The sequence below is a fragment of the Aquarana catesbeiana genome, linkage group LG13, assembly GCF_042186555.1.
Source record: "Aquarana catesbeiana isolate 2022-GZ linkage group LG13, ASM4218655v1, whole genome shotgun sequence".
In the NCBI taxonomy this organism is placed as follows: Eukaryota; Metazoa; Chordata; class Amphibia; order Anura; family Ranidae; genus Aquarana; species Aquarana catesbeiana.
In genome coordinates, this window is record NC_133336.1 from 154,249,633 (window position 1) to 154,270,561 (window position 20,929).

The following is a 20,929-nucleotide window of genomic DNA, read 5'->3' on the forward strand; positions in this document are numbered from 1 at the left end:
TGAGCATGACAGATTGTGAAGAGGAAGTCACTCATCTGTCAGATTCAGGCTCAGAATACAAACCTGTAGAGGACAGCGGCTCCATGACAGCTAGCTCTGACGACGGAGTTGTGTCCCTGCTAAGGTCAGGCGTACCAGACCCCGAACTTCTTCTTCTATCCTTGAAGTGCAAGAACCGCAGGTCCCTCATATGGAGCAGAGCAATACTAGCGCCGCTATTCCTTCTGGTGAATGGGCAAGCACCAGCGGCCTAGTACACCCTGGTCGTACATCCAGCACTGCAGTATCACGTGGTGACGTGGCGAATCCCATTGGCAAGCACTAGTAGTGTCCCGCTGCCACCAAGAAGATGAACACAGGCCCGTCGTGCCCAAAGTGCCCTTCCTGCTGCATTCGCCATTTCGAATTGGGTACCCACCACTTCTGCAGCACCCGTACTTCCCCCATTCACTGGCCAACCGGGAATTCAGGTGGAAACAGTTGATTTTACGCCACTGGATTTTTATTCACTATTTTTCACCGAAGATTTCTATAGATCTATTGTGGACCAAAGCAATTTATATGCTGGTCAACACATCGCCGCTAATCCCCAGTCCTCCCTTGCCAGAGATTGGAGACCAATTACGGTCTCCGAATTTAAGATCTTTCTGGGCCTTTCCCTCAACACGGGCATAAATAAAAAGAGTGAGTTGCGGTCATATTGGTCCACTGACCCAATTTACCATATGCCCGTGTTCTCTGCTTACATTGCCAGGGCACGATACGAGCAGATTTTGCAGTTCATGCACTTCAACGACAATGAACTCTGTCGTCCTAGTGGAGACCCTGAATACGATCGGCTCTACAAAATTCGGCCCCTCGTAAACCACTTCAACCAGCGTTTTGCAGACTTGTTTACTCCCCATCAAGTTGTCTACGTTGAAGAGTCCCTGATTAAATTTTCTGGCCGCTTGTCATTCAAACTGTATCTTCCCAGCAAGCGTGCCAGATACGGGGTCAAGATGTATAAGCTCTGTGACGGGGCCACAGGCTATACATGTAGTTTTATGGTTTACGAGGGCAAAGATAGTCACGTAGAGCCGACAAACTGCCCTGACTACATAGGAAGTGCTGGCAAGATAGTGTGGGACTTGGTGTCACCCTTATTCGGAAAGGGGTACCATTTATATGTGGACAATTATTACACGAGCGTGCCACTTTTTAGTCACCTTTTTGATCATCAAATTGGAGCATGTGGCACCGTGCGACCTAATCGCCAGGGCTTTCCCCAGCGGCTTGTAGATTCCCGTCTTAGGCTGGGGGAGAGAGCCTGCTTGCAGTGTAATAATTTGCTCGGTATGAAGTGGAGGGACAATAAGAATGTTTTCGTTCTTACCTCCCTTCATGCAGACACGACGGTCCAAATTACTACGGCAACTGGTGTTGTGGATAAACCCCTCTGTGTCCACGAATATAACCAAAATATGGGAGGGGTGGACCTCAACGACCAGTTGTTGGCGCCGTACCTAATTGCCCGTAAGGCCAGACTCTGGTACAAAAAAGTGTCTGTATACTTATTTCAATTGGCTTTGCTGAACGCTCATGTGCTATACAGAGCTTCAGGACGGACTGGATCCTTCCTTAAATTCCAGGAAGAGATCGTCAGAGCCCTTCTGTATCCAGACGGTGCTCCACCTCACCTTCCCCAACCAGATGCAGTAAGCCGGCTGCATAGGAGGCATTTTCCTTATGTCCTCCAGAGTACCCCTACCCAACAAGCCCCCCAAAGAAAATGTCGTGTCTGCAGAAAGCGCAGATATAGGCGTGACACCCGGTATTATTGTCCCTCCTGTCCTGGCAATCCTGGTTTTTGCATTGGTGAATGTTTTGAGCGCTACCATACACTAGTTGGGTTTTAGCGTAGGGTACAGCATTGCACAGACTAGGACACACTTTCACAGGGTCTCCCAAGATGCCATCGCATTTTGAGAGACCCAAACCTGGAACCGTTACAGTTTTAAAAGTTAGTTATAAAAAAAAAAGTAAAAAAAAATACACAAAAAAAATAAAATAAAAAAAAACAAAAATAGTTGTCGTTTTATTGTTCTCTCTCTCTATTTTCTGTTGTTCTGCTCTTTTTTTACTGTATTCTATTCTGCAATGTTTTATTGTTATGTTTTATCATGTTTGCTTTTCTGGTATGTAATTTTTTATAGTTTACTGTGTTTTAACCATTTTTTTGTTTTCAGGTACGCCATTCAGCTGCAGCGCGATTTTATTTATCTTGACAGCAACAGCGTTTGCTCCCACGATACATAAAGCCGTGACTCCAGCGCTGTCGGAGGTGATTTCACCACCACAGTTACATACTTCAGCATATATGCCGAAGCGTGGGGGCAGCAGTGGGTGGAGGAGCGATTTGCTCCTGCCTTTTGCGGGAGGATGCCCCCATGCTTCGGCATATATATATTTTATGCACAGGTTGCGTTAAATGTTTTATTTTTTACTATGGTTTTTTTTTTTGTATTTGCTTTGCAGGTATGGTAAGTATTACTGTTATACTGTAATGTTACTTTGTTTTTTGTTAACCATCATTTGCTTAACAGGTACGCCATTCAGTTGCAGCGCGGATTTATTCATCTTGACAGCAACAGTGTTTGCTCCCACAATACATAAAGCCGTGACTCCAGCGCTGTTGGAGGTGATTTCACCACCACAGTTACATACTTCAGCATATATGCCAAAGCGTGGGGGCAGCAGTGGGTGGAGGAGCAATTTGCTCCTGCCTTTTGCGGGAGGATGCCCCCATGCTTCGGCATATATAAACGATGCATGTATGCCCATCATTAGAAGTGGGTGGATGAAGGGAGGTATTCTAATGGTCAGCATACCCACCGATCAATATCTTTTTTTCGTTCAGCCCACAGGCTGCATGAAAAAAAAGTTTACAATATATGCCCAACAAGGACCAGCAACGTACTGGTATGTTGCTGGACTTTGGTTATACCAGAATGATGCCTGCAGGTTTAGGTATCATCTTGGTATCATTCTTTTCAGCCAACAGTCGGCTTTCATGTAAAAGCAATCCTAGCGGCTAATTAGCCTCTAGACTGCTTTTACAAGCAGTGGGAGGGAATGCCCCCCCCACCGTCTTCCATGTTTTTCTCTGGCTCTCCTGTCCCAACAGGGAACCTGAAAATGCAGCCAGTGATTCAGCCAGCTGACCATAGAGCTGATCAGAGATAGAATGGCTCCAAACATCTCTATGGCCTAAGAAACCAGAAGCTACGAGCATTTTATGCCGGATGTAAACAGCGCCATTGGGAAAGCATTTTATCACACCGATCTTGGTGTGGTCAGATGCTTTGAGGGCAGAGGAGAGATCTAGGGTCTAATAGACCCCAATTTTTTAAAAAAAGAGTACCTGTCACTACCTATTGCTATCATAGGGGATATTTACATTCCCTGAGATAACAATAAAAATGATTAAAAAAAAAAATAAAAATGAAAGGAACAGTTTAAAAATAAGATAAAAAAGCAAAAAAAAAAAAAGAAAAAAAAAAAAGAAGCACCCCTGTCCCCCCCTGCTCTCGCGCAAAGGCGAACACAAGCGTCGGTCTGGCGTCAAATGTAAACAGCAATTGCACCATGCATGTGAGGTTTCACCGCGAAGGTCAGATCGAGGGCAGTAATTTTAGCAGTAGACCTCCTCTGTAAATCTAAAGTGGTAACCTATAAAGGCTTTTAAAGGCTTTTAAAAATGTATTTAGTTTGTCGCCACTGCACGTTTGTGCGCAATTTTAAAGCATGTCATGTTTGGTATCCATGTACTCGGCCTAAGATCATCTTTTTTATTTCATCAAACATTTGGGCAATATAGTGTGTTTTAGTGCATTAAAATTAAAAAGTGTGTTTTTTCCCCAAAAAATGCGTTTGAAAAATCGCTGCGCAAATACTGTGTGAAAAAAAAAAAATGAAACACCCACCATTTTAATCTGTAGGGCATTTGCTTTAAAAAATATATAATGTTTGGGGGTTTAAAGTCATTTTCTTGCAAAAAAAAAATAATTTTTTCATGTAAACAAAAAGTGTCAGAAAGGGCTTTGTCTTCAAGTGGTTAGAAGAGTGGGTGATGTGTGACATAAGCTTCTAAATGTTGTGCATAAAATGCCAGGACAGTTCAAAACCCCCCCAAATGACCCCATTTTGTAAAGTAGACACCCCAAGCTATTTGCTGAGAGGCATGTCGAGTCCATGGAATATTTTATATTGTGACACAAGTTTCGGGAAAAAGACAATTTTTTTTTTTTTTTGCACAAAGTTGTCACTAAATGATATATTGCTCAAACATGCCATGAGAATATGTGAAATTACACCCCAAAATACATTCTGTTGCTTCTCCTGAGTATGGGGATACCACATGTGTGAGACTTTTTGGGAGCCTAGCCGCGTACGGGACCCCGAAAACCAAGCACCGCCTTCAGGCTTTCTAAGGGCGTAAATTTTTGATTTCACTCTTCACTGCCTATCACAGTTTCGGAGGCCATGGAATGCCCAGATTGCACAAATCCCCCCTCCGAATGACCCCATTTTGGAAAATAGACACCCCAAGCTATTTGCTGAGAGGTATAGTGAGTATTTTGCAGACCTCACTTTTTGTGACAAACTTTTGAAAATTTAAAAAAGAAAAAAAAAAAAAATTTTTCTTGTCTTTCTTCATTTTCAAAAACAAATGAGACCTGCAAAATACTCACCATGCCTCTCAGCAAATAGCTTGGGGTGTCTACTTTACAAAATGGGGTCATTTTGGGGGGTTTTGTGCTATCTTGGCATTTTATGGCCTTCGAAACTGTGATAGGTAGTGAGGAGTGAAATCAAATATTTACGCCCTTAGAAATCCTGAAGGTGGTGATTGGATTTCAGGGCCCCGTATGAAGCCAGGCTCCCAAAAAGTCCCACACGTGGTATCCCCGTACTCAGGATAAGCAGCAGAATGTATTTTGGGGTGTAATTCCACACATGCCCATGGCATGTTTGAGCAATATATCATTTAGTGACAACTTTGTGCAAAAAAAAAAAATGTGTCCCTTTCCCGCAACTTGTGTCAAAATATAAAATATTCCATGGACTCAACATGCCTCTCAGCAAATAGCTTGGGGTGTCTACTTTCCAAAATGGGGTCATTTGGGGGGGTTTTGTGCCATCTTGGCATTTTATGGCCTTCAAAACTGTGATAGGTAGTGAGGAGTGAAATCAAAAATTTACGCCCTTAGAAATCCTGAAGGCAGTGCTTGGTTTTCGGGGCCCCGTATGCGGCTAGGCTCCCAAAAAGTCCCACACATGTGGTATCCCCATACTCAGGAGAAGCAGCTAAATGTATTTTGGGGTGCAATTCCACATATGCCCATGGCCTGTGTGAGCAATATATCATTTAGTGACAACTTTTTTTAATTTTTTTTTTTTTTTTTTGTCATTATTCAATCACTTGGGACAAAAAAAAAATATTCAATGGGCTCAACATGCCTCTCAGCAATTTCCTTGGGGTGTCTACTTTCCAAAATGGGGTCATTTGGGGGGGTTTTGTACTGCCCTGCCATTTTAGCACCTCAAGAAATGACATTGGCAGTCATAAACTAAAAGCTGTGTAAATTCCAGAAAATGTACCCTAGTTTGTAGACGCTATAGCTTTTGCGCAAACCAATAAATATACGCTTATTGACATTTTTTTTTACCAAAGACATGTGGCCGAATACATTTTGGCCTAAATGTATGACTAAAATTGAGTTTATTGGATTTTTTTTTGTAACAAAAAGTAGAAAATATAATTTTTTTTCAAAATTTTCGGTCTTTTTCCGTTTATAGCGCAAAAAATAAAAACGGCAGAGGTGATCAAATACCATCAAAAGAAAGCTCTATTTGTGGGAAGAAAAGGACGGAAATTTAGTTTGGGTACAGCATTGCATGACCGTGCAATTGGCAGTTAAAGCGACGCAGTGCCAAATTGTAAAAAGTGCTCTGGTCAGGAAGGGGGTAAATCCTTCCGGGGCTGAAGTGGTTAATCACAAGACTCATCAGAGCTGTGCACTGCCACTGAACAGCAGATGTTTTTTTTTTTTTTTTTATCTTGGGTGTTTTGTGTAGAATGGAACTGCTATTTTTTATTCTGTGCTGTAGCTTTTTTTTTTTCTTTTAACTGGCTACTTTAAACCATTTTAAACTGTAATCTGTTTTCATTGGGTATGTGTCCTTAATTATTCGGCTTCTTGTTGGCCTCTTCCAGTGAGGTCCTTTTTATTTCCTCTAGTTATTGCACTAAAAAGTGTACGAGACAACTCCAGGTTGTGGTGGGTTTAACACACGTAGATTTGAGAACTCTCCTTTTTTTTTTCTCTCTCTCCTAGTTCCGCCTTTGCATCTTTTACCAATCCTCCATCCCCTCTTCTAGGAAACATGGCACACCTGGTTATTATACTTTTACTTGCTTGGGACCAAGTGATGAATCAGTGATTGTACATTGAATAGTGGTGTCATCCTTAAAGGGGCATCAACTGCACCTCCGAGTAATCTTTTAGTTGCCACTAACAATTGAGTCCTGCAATCTAGCACCTTCCAAAAGGCAAAGGCCTGCACACTCTCCACCTGTATACTGCACTCTGTTTAACTTTGGTGTTGTGTTTGCACTTTCAGTGCTTGCCACAGTGGCTTTTTTTAAGGTAGTTGCCTTCTAACTCTGGCAACAAGCCTGACACCAAAAAGGGAACTGGTCCCTTTGATCGAGCAGGGGGCTGCACATGCAGGGGTTTCTTCCAAAGAAGTGGAGTTATTTAAATGCATGGCACTTCCACTCTTGCACCATCCATCTGAGCATTTTCTGCTCTCTTCACAAGTAAATCTGCGTTTATACTTCCATCTACCTAAACTGAACATTGACTGCTCAAATGCATATTTGGTAAATCTGTGTTTTTCACCGCTGTTTCAACTCCATCTGTAGCCATGCTCACATTATTTCAATGTTTATTTAGCTATTAAGTCTTACCTAAATTATGGGTTCCCTTATCTTTACAATTTTGGCCTTTTGGTCCTCTTGCAGTCCGATTGTGGTGTGGAAAGCTTTGCTCTGCTAGCTGTGTGCTTAATATTATCTCCTGATTGAGTAATTGCCAGATGCAATCCACTCCCAACACAGTAAAAAAAAAAAAGGCCTTTTTTACGGGGGCTGCACATGCAGGGTGTTCTTCCAAAGAAATGGGGTTATTTAAATAAGTGACACTTCTGCTCTTGCACTTCAGTGATTTGCACAAAGCAAACCACATCTGAAACATGCACTCTTTACTTCTCCTCCTTTTCACAATTGCAGCCTCCCTCCTGAAACTCACTTTTCTTCACCCCTCTCTGCTCCATACTATAATCTGTACATATCAGCCTCACTTCTCCCCTCCCCCTATTACTGCACTCATCACCTCTTTCTAACTCTAAGCCCACTTGCTAACAAACCCCCCAGGATACTGAAGCATGTCCCCTCATACAAATCGTATTCTCATATTACCTCCCTTGCTCTTCTGCTTCTCCTAATCGCTGGAGATATTTCCCCAAACCCTGGGCCTCCCTTATTTAACTGTACCCAACACACCCTACACCCTCTGGCAGTAGTCTCAATCTACGCAATTTAGTCTCCATTCCTCTTCTTCCCAACGCCAGCCTCCCCCTCTCCTGCACCCTCTGGAACGCCTGCTCTGTCTGCAACAAACTCACAACAAACTCACCGCTGTTCATGACCTCTTTGTCACTAATTTCTTTAATCTACTTGCTGTCACTGAAACCTGGCTCCACAAATCTATTCCTGCTTCCCTCTCCCAGGGTGGCCTTCACTGGACTCACTCCCCTAGGCCTTATGGACGCAAGGGAGGTGGAGTGGGATTCCTCCCATCCCCCCAGAGCACCTTCCAGATTATTCACTCTTTCCCTCTCATCATTTGAAGCTCACTGTATACGTCTATCCTCTCCAACTTCCCTAAGAATTGCTGTGATCTACTGGCCCCCTGGACCATTATCGACTTTCCTTGATGAGTTTTCTGCCTGGCTACCCTACTTTCTCTCTCCGGAAATTACCACAATCCTTCTTGGTGATTTCAACATTCCTGCTAATACAAACACTCCTGCTACTTCTAAACTTCTTAATCTAACCTCTTCATTTGACCTGAAGCAATGGGTACAGGCTTGTACTTACTCTGATGGCAACACCCTTGACCTTGTATTCTCCTACCTATGCACTCCATACAATTTCTCAAACAATCCTTTTCCTCTCTCCGACCACCACCTTATTCGTTTCTCTATCCTCTGTCTTCCCCCACCTTTCCCTCCAATCGCCTAACCATCACCCGCCGAAACTTTAGTAACTTCAACTCTTCTCTCCTCTATTTTGCTACTGACCACCTCTATGACAAAATCTCTCCCCTGTCCTGCCCCAACCAAGCCACTTCCAGCTACAATAAATCCCTGTCCTCCACCCTGGACAAGCTCGCTCCCCTCACTACACACAGAATCAGGACTCGTACCCTACAACCCTGGCAAACAGATGACACTAAAATTCTCAAAAAACGTAGTCGCGCTGTTGAGCGTCTGTGGCACTAGACCAAGTCTAAAGACTTCAACCAATACAAATCTGCCCTCCAAAAATACTATTCTTTCCTCCACACTGCCAAGCAGACCTATTTTACAACTCTTATTAACACCTTCTCATCCAGTCCCCATAAACTCTTCTCTACCTTCAACTCTCTACTTCGTCCTCCACCCACTGACTCACTCACTGCCCAGGAGATTGCTAATCACTTCAAAAACAAGATTGATACAATCCGTGACGAAATCTCCACTCTACAGGTATCTCCCCCAGTTAAGACCCCATGCCAACAGGTACAACTGACACTCCCCTTATTCAAATCTGTTACTACAGACAAAGTTTTTAAACTCCTTTTTAACCCCCACCTAACCACCTGTCCCCTGGACCCTATTCCCTCTCAAATACTGCGGTCGCCCTCTGACTCTATCCTACACTCTCTAACTCACATCTTCAATCTCTCCCTCACCCCTGGCATTTTCTCCAATGCTCTAAAACATGGTCACCCCCATACTTAAAAAGCCATCCTAGAACCCTACCAATCTTAACAACTTACGCGCTATCTCCTTGCTCCCCTTTTCCTCTAAACTCCTTGAACGCCTGGTTTACAACCAGCTGAGTGACGACCTCATTAAGAATAACTTTCTTGATCCCCTTCAATCTGGATTTCACTCTCAACACTCCACAGAAACTGCTCTTTTAAAACTCACAGATGACCTACTAACTGCAAAAACCAATGGACACTATTCTGTACTCCTACTTCTGGACCTTTCAGCTGCCCTTGACACGGTTGACCACCCCCTCCTCCTCAAAAAACTTTACTCCCTCGGTCTCCGTGACTGTGCTCTTCAGTGGCTCTCATCCTACCTATCCCAACGAACCTTCAGTGTCTCTTACAATTCTACTTCCTCCACTCCTCTTCCCTTCTCTGTCGGGGTCCCCCAAGGTTCTGTTCTTGGACCTCTTTTATTTTCAATCTACACCTCTTCCCTGGGTCAGCTGATAGCCTTGAACGGCTTTCAATATCATTTCTATGCTGACGACACACAAATCTATCTCTTACTCCATCAGTCTCCTCACGCATCAATAATCTACTAACAGACATATCTGTATGGATGTCACACCACTTCCTCAAACTCAACTTGGCCAAAACCGAGCTTATAATATTTCCTCCCCCACGTGCCTCTTCCCCTGACTTCTCTGTCAAGAGCAATGGCACAACCATCCACCCATCCCCACATGTCAGCGTGCTAGGTGTTATCCTGGACCCTGAACTCTCCTTTCGGCCCCACATCCAATCACTTTCCAAAGCTTGCTGCCTCAACCTCCGTAACGTCTCTAAACTACGTGCCTTTCTAACCAATGAAACTACAAAGCTCCTGACTCACTCCCTGGTTATCTCTCGCCTTGACTAGAGCAACTCCCTCCTCATTGGCTTACCTTGAAATAGACTATGCCCCCTTCAGTCCATCATGAATCTTGCTGCCAGACTCATCCACCTTACAAACTGCTCAGTGTCTGCTACCCCTCTCTGCCAATCCCTCCATTGGCTGCCACTCGCCCAACAAATTAAATTTGAAATACTAACAATAAGTTACAAAACCATCCAAAACTCTGCCCCCAGCTACATCACTAGCCTAGTCTCAAAATACCAACCTAATTGTCCTCTTCGTTCCTCCCAATACCTCCTGCTCTCTAGCTCTCTCATCACCTCCCATATCTGCCTCCAGGACTTCTCCCAAGCTTTGCCCATCCTCTGGAATTCGCTACCCCAATCTGTCAGAAGGTCTCCAAATTTATGCACTTTTAGGCAATCCCTGAAAATCTTCCTCTTCAGAGAAGCCTATCCTGCCTCCATCTAACAACTGCACTATTTTCTCCATTAGCTCATCCCCCACAGCTTTTACCCTTTTGTATAACTTGACCCTCCCTCCTAGATTGTAAGCTCTAACAAGCAGGGCTCTGATTTCCCCCTGTATTGAATTGTATTGTAATTGTACTGTCTGCCCTAATGCTGTAAAGCGCTGCGTAAACTGTTGAGCGCTATATAAATCCTATATAATAATAAGAAGAATAATAATAATAATGATGTGGATACACAGTATATATCCACCTCTTATTTGCATAACCTAGGTAAATTTTAAGGTCCAATCACACCTGGGCGTATGCAATCGTGGGCAATTCAGCCTGTAATCCCAAAACACTGTGCAAAACTAACAAATCGCACCACGCTTGTTCAGGTGCTATTCTGCTCCAATTGTCGTGTGATAAATCACAACAAACCGCACTGCGCAAAGCTTGTCACTTAAAAAGGAGCAGGAACTTCTTTTGGGTGGCAAGCTTCACGTGATGCAGTTTGCCGTGACTGCAGCACAGTTTATAGCAGCAGAATCGCACCTGTATTTGGGTGCCATTGAAAATGAATAGCACCTGAGCAAGCGTGGTGCGATTTGTCAGTTTAGCAGAGCGTTCCGTGATCACATGTAAAATTGTGGCGATTCTGCCCGTGATGGCAAACGCCCAGATGTGAATGGGGGCCTTAAATTTACTTGCCAACGCTTCTATTTTCACCCAGTCTTCCCTCTGGGTTATCATGGCCGGGGCCGCGATGACGTCACTCCTGTGTATGCACGCGGGAGCCATGGTAGTAGCATGACGTTCTGCATTCCATGGCATACTGTGTATCCTGAATGCAGGGCGTCGCTGCACATGTGCAGGTGATGTGAATATCTTGTTTAGGAGATCATTATTATACCTACAGGTAAGCCTGATTGTAAGTTTACCTACAGGTACAATGTCAAAAAGTTTACTGCTGCTTTAAGCTCTATCTGTCCAGATCCTTAATCATACATACAGTAGTTCATCTAGTCTTTGTACATACATTTAAGCACCCAACTGTATATGAGTATTACTATTTTTACAAACCCTGTAAAGCTGATTGTAGTAGAAGAGAAGCAGGGAGACACAGCAGCACTCATCTGAGTAATAGTATTAGTAAAGTTCACCATTTAATGCAATTAAAAAGTGGCAACTCACAAGAAGTAAAATGAATGACGGCATGTCACATGGGCTGGACTCTGTACGATCCTGATCTTGGTAGCTGGCGGGTTGGAGCGCTGGTGGAGGCTCATCCTCTCTGATGGTTTCCATGGCTCTGGGAGAATCCGAGAGTCATGTCCTCCTCAGCTGTGACGTCAGTGGGGGGGGGGGGTGTGAAGGGCCGTCAGGCTCGCGTTCAGAGCATGTGTGCTCCTTCCTCAGGCAGTGAGTCTCGGAGCCCTAGAAACCACCAGAGCGCATGAGTCTCCACCGGAGCCCCGACCCGCCAGCTACTAGGATCGGGATCGTACAGAGAGGCCAGCCCATGTAACATGCCATCATTCATTTTACTTCTTGTGAGTTGCCACTTTTTAATTGGATTGAATGATGAACTTATCTTACAAATGAATAATACTACACTCAGATGAGTGTAGCTGTGTCTCCCTGTTTTCTTGTTCACAGAGCTACTTCCTCCCTGCCAGCTGGCTGCACACACTGAGGGTAGAAACTGCAAAGACATTTTAACTCTTTACTTTTGAACTCCATATTGACTTTTAAAGACATGTTTACCCTTCACTATTAAACTCTATACTGACTTTTTTCACCATATACTTTCTAATCCTTATTGTTTTATGGTTTTCTTTTTTATGTCCATTTTTGTTATGTATGAATTATTCATTATTATGATCATTGTTTTGAAAATTTTTAAACCTGGAGTTCCTTTTTTGACAGTTGCCATTGGCCACCATATTTTGATCAATTAGAGTTCTTTTAATAATTCGTAGCCCAAGCTTTGTATCTGTCAACCGCATTTTCCATTTCGCTTCCCAAGCGCCACTGCACTGCAAGACAAAAATAACTTTTTTTTAAATTTAAAAAAATTTTTTTTTTTTAGTGTCCTAAAAAAATGGACTTTAAAGAGGCAAAAGGTCTAATGAAATGCACAAACCAAGACCTAGATGTTCGATACCTTCAGTGGATAAATGGAAGACTTCGACTTAGCTGGCGAAACTTGCACAACGTTCACCTAGAAAAATGCAGTATGTTATATAAGGTATATATTCTTTTACATGATTGAATTTGCATGCATCACTTAATGTAACTTATTTTTATCTAAAGAATAACTTCAGGGAATACATTAATTGGTAAACTTCTAAGGCAGTTGTGAGCACACTTAAGGCCATTGACATCAATGGCCATCAAGAGGTCAAATAAAAGCTGAATTCTAAGTAACCGCTAGACACACAGGTGGAATACATACAAGGAAGTTTTTCTAGAAGTAATCGGAATGTTGTACTTCCATTACATTGAAAATGTAAAAAAAAAATATGCAAGGTTTGCTTTTATTGTCTGAGCCCCTGCTTCTGTAAAAATTGCCTGCTTCTAGTATGTCCAAAATGTTCCTGTTGAGTTAGATTTTTATACTTTCCTTAACCACTTCAGCTCTGGAAGATTTACCCTGCTTCCTGACCAGGCCATTTTTTTTGATACAGCACTGCGCTACTTTAACTGACAATTGCGCAGTTGTACGATGCTTTACCCAATTAAAATTTTCATGTCCCTTTTTTTTCCCCACAAATTTCTTTCGGTGGGATTTGATCACCTCTGCCTTTTTTTTTTTTTTTTTTTTGGTGGGGGGTGGGGGTGGGGTGGGGTTAGTTATAAACAAAAAGATGACAATTTTGAAAAAAAAAAAATATATATTTTTACCTTATGCTCTAAAACACATCCAATAAAAAAATGTTAAAAAATAAAATTCCTTCATCAGCTTAAGCCAATATAACTTCCTCTATATATTTTTGGTAAAAAAAAATCCCATTTTTATTTTATTTATTTTTTACCAGTAATGGTGGCAATCAGCGACTTATAGGGCGTACACACGGTCGGACTTTGTTCGGACATTCCGACAACAAAAGCCTAGGATTTTTTCCGACGGATGTTGGCTCAAACTTGTTTTGTCTACACACGGTCGCACAAAGTTGTCGGAATTTCCGATCGCCAACCACGCGGTCACGTACACCACGTACGACGAGACTAGAAAAGGCCGGTTCACAACCAAGCGCGGCACCCTTTTGGGCTCCTTTTGCTAATCTCGTGTTAGTAAAAGTTTGGTGAGAGACGATTCGCGCTTTTTCAGACTCGTGGCTTTCAGATCGTTTTCTGCCGTTCAGTTTGTGCTTGTGGGTTTGTATCTGTTCTTCAGTGCGTGCAGCAAGTTCCGCGTGACTTTAGGTAGTCATTGTATTCTTGTTCGTTCGTTACTGTTTTTCAGGTCGCTCTTCACAGGCCTTGCTGTTCTTCAGTGCGTTCTGTTACTTCGTTCTGAGCAGCCGACCGTTTTCTAGCCATGTTTCGTATGCGTACTCCTCGTAGAGTTCGTGCTGTGCGGGGGCTTGGTGTTGGGGTCCTGACCTTGACACAAGTCCAGTCCATGAACAGGGTGGGGAGGAGTTCATGGACCAAGAATTGGTTGCTTCAGCGTGACCAGTTCTCTCATATGCCTTTGCTCCGTGAGAGCCGTGAGAATAATCCTGATGATTTCAGGAACTTTCTCAGGATGACGGACCCCGTGTTTCACCGTTTGTTGGCTTTTCTGACCCCCTATATCAGCAGGCAGGATACCTGCATGAGGCAAGCCATCACTCCGGAGCAGAGGTTGGTCGCTACCCTGCGGTACTTGGCGACAGGGAGAAGCCTGCAGGACTTGAAGTTCTCAACAGGCATCTCCCCCCAGGCTCTGGGTATCATCATCCCAGAGACCTGTTCTGCCATCATACAGGTCCTGCAGAAGGAGTATATGAAGGTAAGATTTTTATCCTTTTATATCACATTTTATTGTATTTAATGTTTGCTAATATATTGTATTTCTTTCCTCATTCCCTAATTACCATGATTGTAATATGCTGTGAATGTCCCCTTTGTCCTCATGCATGCTGGATTTTTATGTAATTATTATTTTAGGTCCTTCATACATATTTGCCCTTCACTAACCTCCCCAGCATGGTGTCTCCTGCCCTATATTCACCTCATGTAGTCACTTAACAATGTATTTTATCAGCTCTATAATAGTGCTTTACCCCAAACACCCCCTAAAATGTTTGGAAATTTTATTTTAGTTTTAAATTCAGGCAGAGTGCCAGAGGCTTTTTTTTGTGGTGTCCCCAAATAATTTTTAGTAACCCTCCCTCCCCCAACTGCTAAGTCAGCTGATCCCAATTCTCTATCCTCAATCATCTATCTGCTGACTTTGCCAAACCCATACACACTATACCCATCTCTTTACTGGTCAGATGTATGGATGAATTCCCCAAAGCATGTAGTGCAAGGGCCTGCCTGTATACTTTCCAATGGTACTGTTTAAAGTTTTTGTATCCTATTATTATCTTGATGGGTAATAGCAGAATGTCCAAATGTCCTCAAATGTGTACAGTGTGTATTTATATCTTTGTATTATGACACTTCTTACCTGTCCAGTGGTCTGCCAATAGCGTAACTAAGGAGGGTCTGTTCCAAGTAATACCCATTATTTAGGCATTCATCTCTCAATGAAGTGAAGAGGGTTACCTGTCCAAGATTTCCACACACCCCCTATAATGTTACAAATGGCCCATGAGAGGGGGGGGGGGGGGGGGGGGAATATGATAGGTGTACCTTATACTTTGGCGTTGTTAATTTCCCCTTAATAAATGCTATCTGGAGGTTGCCCCATAATGTTTGTGTCTAATCTGCTTGCCATGTTTCAGAGTAAAAATAGTAATGTTTATTGTTTTTTCCTCAACAGTTTCCTTCCACACCACAGGAATGGCAGACTGTGGCCTCCCACTTTGCCCAGCGGTGGGACTTTCCTAACTGCGGAGGGGCAATTGATGGGAAACACGTCCACATCGTCCCACCACCCAACTCGGGGTCGTACTATTATAATTACAAGGGGTTCAATAGTATAGTTATGTTGGCGGTGGTGTCGGCTAATTACGACTTCTTGTATGTGGACGTGGGGAAGAATGGCCGGATGTCCGATGGTGGAGTCATCGCCCAGACGGAGTTCTACAGGCGTCTCCAGAATGGCAGCTTGGACTTGCCAGCTCCAGAGGACAATGTTGAAGGACTCCCATTTGTGTTCGTTGCTGATGAAGCATTTGCGCTGGGGGACCACCTGATGCGGCCATTCCCAATGAGGACCCTCGACCCAGAACAGAGGGTTTTTAATTACCGGCTGGCCAGAGCCCGAAGAGTGGTGGAGAACACGTTTGGAATCCTGGCCAGCCAGTTCCGCCTATTTATGACACCCATCCATATGGCGAAGTATAAACTGAACCATATTATACTTGCGTGCTGTGTTCTCCATAACTTTTTAAGGAAACATTCGGCCAACTATGCTGGCTCAGTTGGGCCTGAGGCCGGAATCCTACATCAAACCACACTGGCGGCGCTTGAAAGTGGCCGTCCTGGCTTGCCCTCCCTGAGTGCCCGTGATGTCCGGTTACGCTACCTGGAGTTCTTTGCGGGTAGGGGGGATATCAATATGCCAGACAATCTGTGAAGCCATTTTATAATAAAAAAAACAAAAAAATTCTTTGTGGACATTTACTGCTTGTGTTTGTTTTAGCTGACCCTGACAGAAATGTGTTGAGTGCAGAAAATGGCGTGATTGTGTAACCTTATACAAAGCACTGTTGGCTGTTATTTAATAAAATGCAAAAACACATTTCACTACAAGTGCACTTGCAACTGCACTGAAACTGCACTTGTAGTGCAAAGTGGATTTGCCCTTAGGAAATAACCCCCATTTTCTCAGAAAACAACAATTACATCACCCCAAAAGTGTTGTAGCGTTGAGACAATAATCCACACATTCTTGATTAAAAATCTTTTTAATACCTGCACAATCACATGTGCATTTACCAAATGTTTTTCAAACAAACCAACATGTTTGTTGTATAACAATTTTTGTGGTGGCATTCTCCAAAATCAAAATGTCCATTTTATAGAAAACAGGCCTGTGTAAAACCAACAAGAAAAGACACAAATCTTGAACTTACAAACGTCACATTTGGTCGAATTTGAAGGCAATATCAGACATGAGTATTTAGGAACTGTGTTTGATATTGCGTTCAGATGGGGTGAAATCACCCCAGGAAAAGCCAAATTTGGAAGATGCACACAAATTTCACAATGTCAACATGTGCTATCTACCATCAGGGGGGATCAAGGGACGTGTTTTGGGGGAGCAAGCCCTTCCTCTCAGCTACTTTATAATTGAGGAAGGGGTTGCACCCCCAAAACGCGTCCATTGATCTCCCGTGATGGCAGATAGCACATGTTGACACACTGTGTGCATCCTCCAAATTTGGCTTTGGGAAAAATCACAAAAACATTTAGCACATTGTAGCACACAAAAGAAGAAAGTGATTTGGAGGGGCTTTAAACTCACCCCAAAACATCAATGATGTTTTTATATTTTGGAATAACATCATTGATGTTTTGCTTTATGATTTCCAATTGTAAATTACACCCCATGATCTCCCCGATCAGGATCTGGGCACTTTCGGATGTGAAAGGATCTGGATCCACAACCTCACGATCACCTAAAAAGAGAGGAACCCCAAAAAAAATTAGGTCTAAAAAATATGCCGCCATCCATCTCTTATCTGAGCCTGTGGTCACAGACACTCACCTGTTGTGGTGACTAGTTCCACCACGTCTTCATCCTCCTGCTCAGCTTGTGTTGGGGGGATTTCACCTTCTTCCAGAGGGGGGTGGGGCTCTGGTCTCCTCGGATGAGGGTTGTCTTCCGAGTCTTTTCTCCCCTATGTAAGACAAAAATGGTATAATTAGCACACAGATATTTAATGTCAGAACTATAAATAGGAAACATTGCTTGGAAGTGTGGTACAATTGTCAATTTTAGCAGAGTTCCAAGATGTAGCATTTTTAGTGTCCTTTGTCAACATGCAATACTTTACCTGTTTGGTACAAGCTTCACAGATGGAGACCCCCCTATAGTATACACTGGAGCACCTGTGTGGCCCCCCTAATAAAAATGGTGTTCTTGTGTCCCACACTAGTGCTCCAGTGTCCAGATGTGAAAACAGCTGCTCAGTGTCCTCTCCTTACACACAATCTAGTTTGCATTTCATTCTAGTAACAAAGCCATCTACACAACCCAATTCTTTGAAGACAAGTATAGGGCGTCAAAATGGTGGCCAAATGCATATGGGCTAAACAATGGTATTTTATAGTTGGAACGAAAAATGTTGGATCCGAACGAATAATGTGCCCATGAACATGAAAGTTGCCATTTTAAACTGTACAATAGTTCCCAAAAGCACATGGAACAGCACGAACATAATAAACACAAAAAGAATAGGAACACAGCACAACTACTTGTTTGCAGCACTCTCCGGATCTTTCTGTACTGCTCATGTTCTCGTAATTTCAGGTCCGACCACCGCTTCCTGAGCTGATCTTTCGATCGTCGTACCCCGAAATTCCGGTGCAGACTCCTGACCACTTTCGCCATGATCTTGGCCTTTCGGACATTGGGGTTGGGGTAAGGCCCATACTTTCCATCATAGTCGGACTTCTTCAGGATGTCCACCATTTCCAACATCTCCCCAAAGGACATATTTGAGTCCTTAAATCTCCTTCTGCATCGGGACGTTTCAGGCTCCGGCCTTTCCTCCTCCTCCTCCTCCTCGTTGCTACAATTAGCACGCACCTGCTGTCTATCCGCCATGTGCTCTTCCCCCACTGCGCCGAACGAAAAGGGGTGGGGAATAGACTAGAAAGAACGTCAGGGGCGGGAGGAGTTATACGCATGCGCAGTGTGTATAAAGAGTAACACACGTGCGTATTACGTACGATCTGTGAGCGGAGCAAGGAGCATCGGAGACGCCGATCGTGATAACGAAGGTAAGATCTAAACTTGCGCCTATACTGCTTCGAAATGGAAGCCTATATTGTAACAAGATTAGGGGAGTTTGGCCTGACATTAGGGTTTGTCTTGTGTTGTGTCTTGCAGAGAAAATGGATGGGTTCAACGACCACAATTTCCTGCTCCTGTTCATAGACAAATACAGGGAGCTGCCCTGTCTGTGGCAAGTGAGACACCCTCACTATAATCACAAACAGAAGAGGCAGGCAGCGCTGGAGAAACTGCTGGAGTTGGTGACGCCGGTGGTCCCCACAGCAACCATCCCCTATTTAAAAGCTAAAATTGGTGGCCTGAGGAGCACTTATCTTAGGGAGCGCAAGAAGGTCACAGATTCCCAGAGGTCCGGAGCTGCAGCAGATGATGTTTATGTCCCCAGGCTGTGGTACTATGAGAGACTGCGATTTCTGTCAGACCACACTGAAGTCAGGGAATCCCTCTCTACTCTTCCTTCCACTCTTCCTTCCACCCCAGCTGAGGCTTCCGATGTCCAACCTGGGACTTCCTGCCAGGAAGAAGTGGAGGAGCCCAGCTGGAGTCAGGTATAGCATTCTTCTACAGATTTCTGGGCAATAAATAAATGATGTTTACTAGATGTTATTATTGATCACTAATTGCTGATAAAAAAAAGTGTTTTACATATCAATAGACAGTAGTGGGCACCCAAAATTGGGACACAAATGAAAAATGCTGGGCTCAGAAGGATAGTCTGTTATATTTGTTAACATTCAATTTGCAACAGTCAGGAGGTGAAAATTGTGTGTGATCGATAGAAAAAATACTAAAACTATGTCCCTTTTTCATACACAGGAAGACCTCAGCCAGGAGGAGGTTGTGGAATGTGGCAGTCAGGAGGAGGCGGGGATTAGTGGCAGCCAGGAGGAGGCGGGGCTAAGTGTCAGCCAGGAGAAGCCTGGGACAAGTCACAGCCTGACTGAGTCTCAGGTCCCTCCCCTCCGCCTGCCACATAAACGAGCCAGGAAGGCCACTCCGAGTCCCGTGCAGGATTCAGCATTCAGGCTGATCCAGGAGGCTTCTGCGTCCCTCAGAGCCTTACCAACTCCTGAAGAGGCCTTTGCCTGCATGGCTGCCACCAAACTGCAGGGCATGCAGGAGGGTCAACGCAGGCTCTGTGAGGACCTTCTGTACAAAGTCCTACGTAAGGGGGTGAGTGGGGAACTAACACCCAAGACGGATGTCATTGAGATGGACGATCCTCCTCCTCCTCCTCCTCCTGCTGCCACAACTCCACCACCAGAGCCACAGCGTGGAAGGAAGCGTGGAAGGAAGACCAAAGAGTGATGGCCCTGGGTTCAGTCTGGTCTGACAGAAGATGCAGTCTCTCGTATGACCACAGCCTGGGGACACAGATGTCATCTGCTGCTTTCCGGATCTCTGGGACTTCTGGACCACACTGCCCTCCCTTAGATAAGGACTCCTCAGGCCACCAATTTTGCTTAAAAAAAGTTGATGTCTGCCCTGGGGGTCCAAGGCTTCACCCACTTCTGCAGTTTCTCCAGCGTTGCCTCCCTCTTTGTTTAGTTGTGACCCCTTAATAAAATTTTTTAGATAAATTCTACTCTCCTGTGTGTGTTTTCATCCAAAAAGGACAGTTTGTTGGTGACGATTCAGGTACATTTCTAACATAAAATGTGAAATTAACAAGAGACAACAACACCAAACAATCTCCTACAGATTAAATAGAACAACATATCAATGGTGTTGTGGGAACTTGACACAAAAAACACACAAAAATTTTCGGGAGTACAAATCAAAATCGCAAAAAAAAATAAAATAAAATACAAACACAAAAAAAGAATATACATTAAAGCCAAAAAATATATAAAAAATATACAAAAATATGTTGTTAGATGTGAGAAATCAAAATATATTGAGGGAATCACGATAAATAGTAAAGAAATAAGTTTGTGAGAAGTCTGTGTGAATATGAACAGCAAAACTACTTAATTCTTGTCACATTATAAGGAAGAAGAGATTGCGCTGTATTAAACCATTTTTAACATTGCAGCGTGACAAAAGTGCTGTATCCATTGCGAACGCTAAGTTTACCAGAACGAGCTGTTCTGTCTTGGAATTTCTTCTGAGCATGCGTGGCACTTTGTGCGTCGGAACAGGCCACACACGGTCGGAATTGACGCGATCGGATTTTGTTGTCGGAAAATTTTATCTCCTGCTCTCCAACTATGTGTGTCGGAAAATCCGATGGAAAATGTCCGATGGAGCCCACACACGGTCGGAATTTCCGACAACACGCTCTGATCGGATATTTTCCATCGGAAAATCCGACCGTGTGTACGGGGCATTACAGTGGGGACGGAAAGTATTCAGACCCCCTTAAATTTTTC

General features: G+C 43.7%; 1 protein-coding gene across 3 annotated transcripts in view; it reads left to right on the forward strand.

Annotated features, from left to right (window-relative positions):
• Positions 1-20,929, forward strand: part of TEDC1 (tubulin epsilon and delta complex 1) — a 552,383-nt gene that overhangs the window by 269,270 nt on the left and 262,184 nt on the right. For 2 of the 3 annotated variants that reach the window (XM_073610730.1, XM_073610728.1), the window contains exon 4: positions 12,528-12,686. The exons of the other annotated variant lie outside the window; for it this stretch is intronic. In XM_073610730.1, the coding sequence (XP_073466831.1) occupies positions 12,528-12,686 (159 nt within the window). The remainder of the gene's footprint in view (positions 1-12,527; positions 12,687-20,929) is intronic. 3 annotated transcript variants of the gene reach the window in all.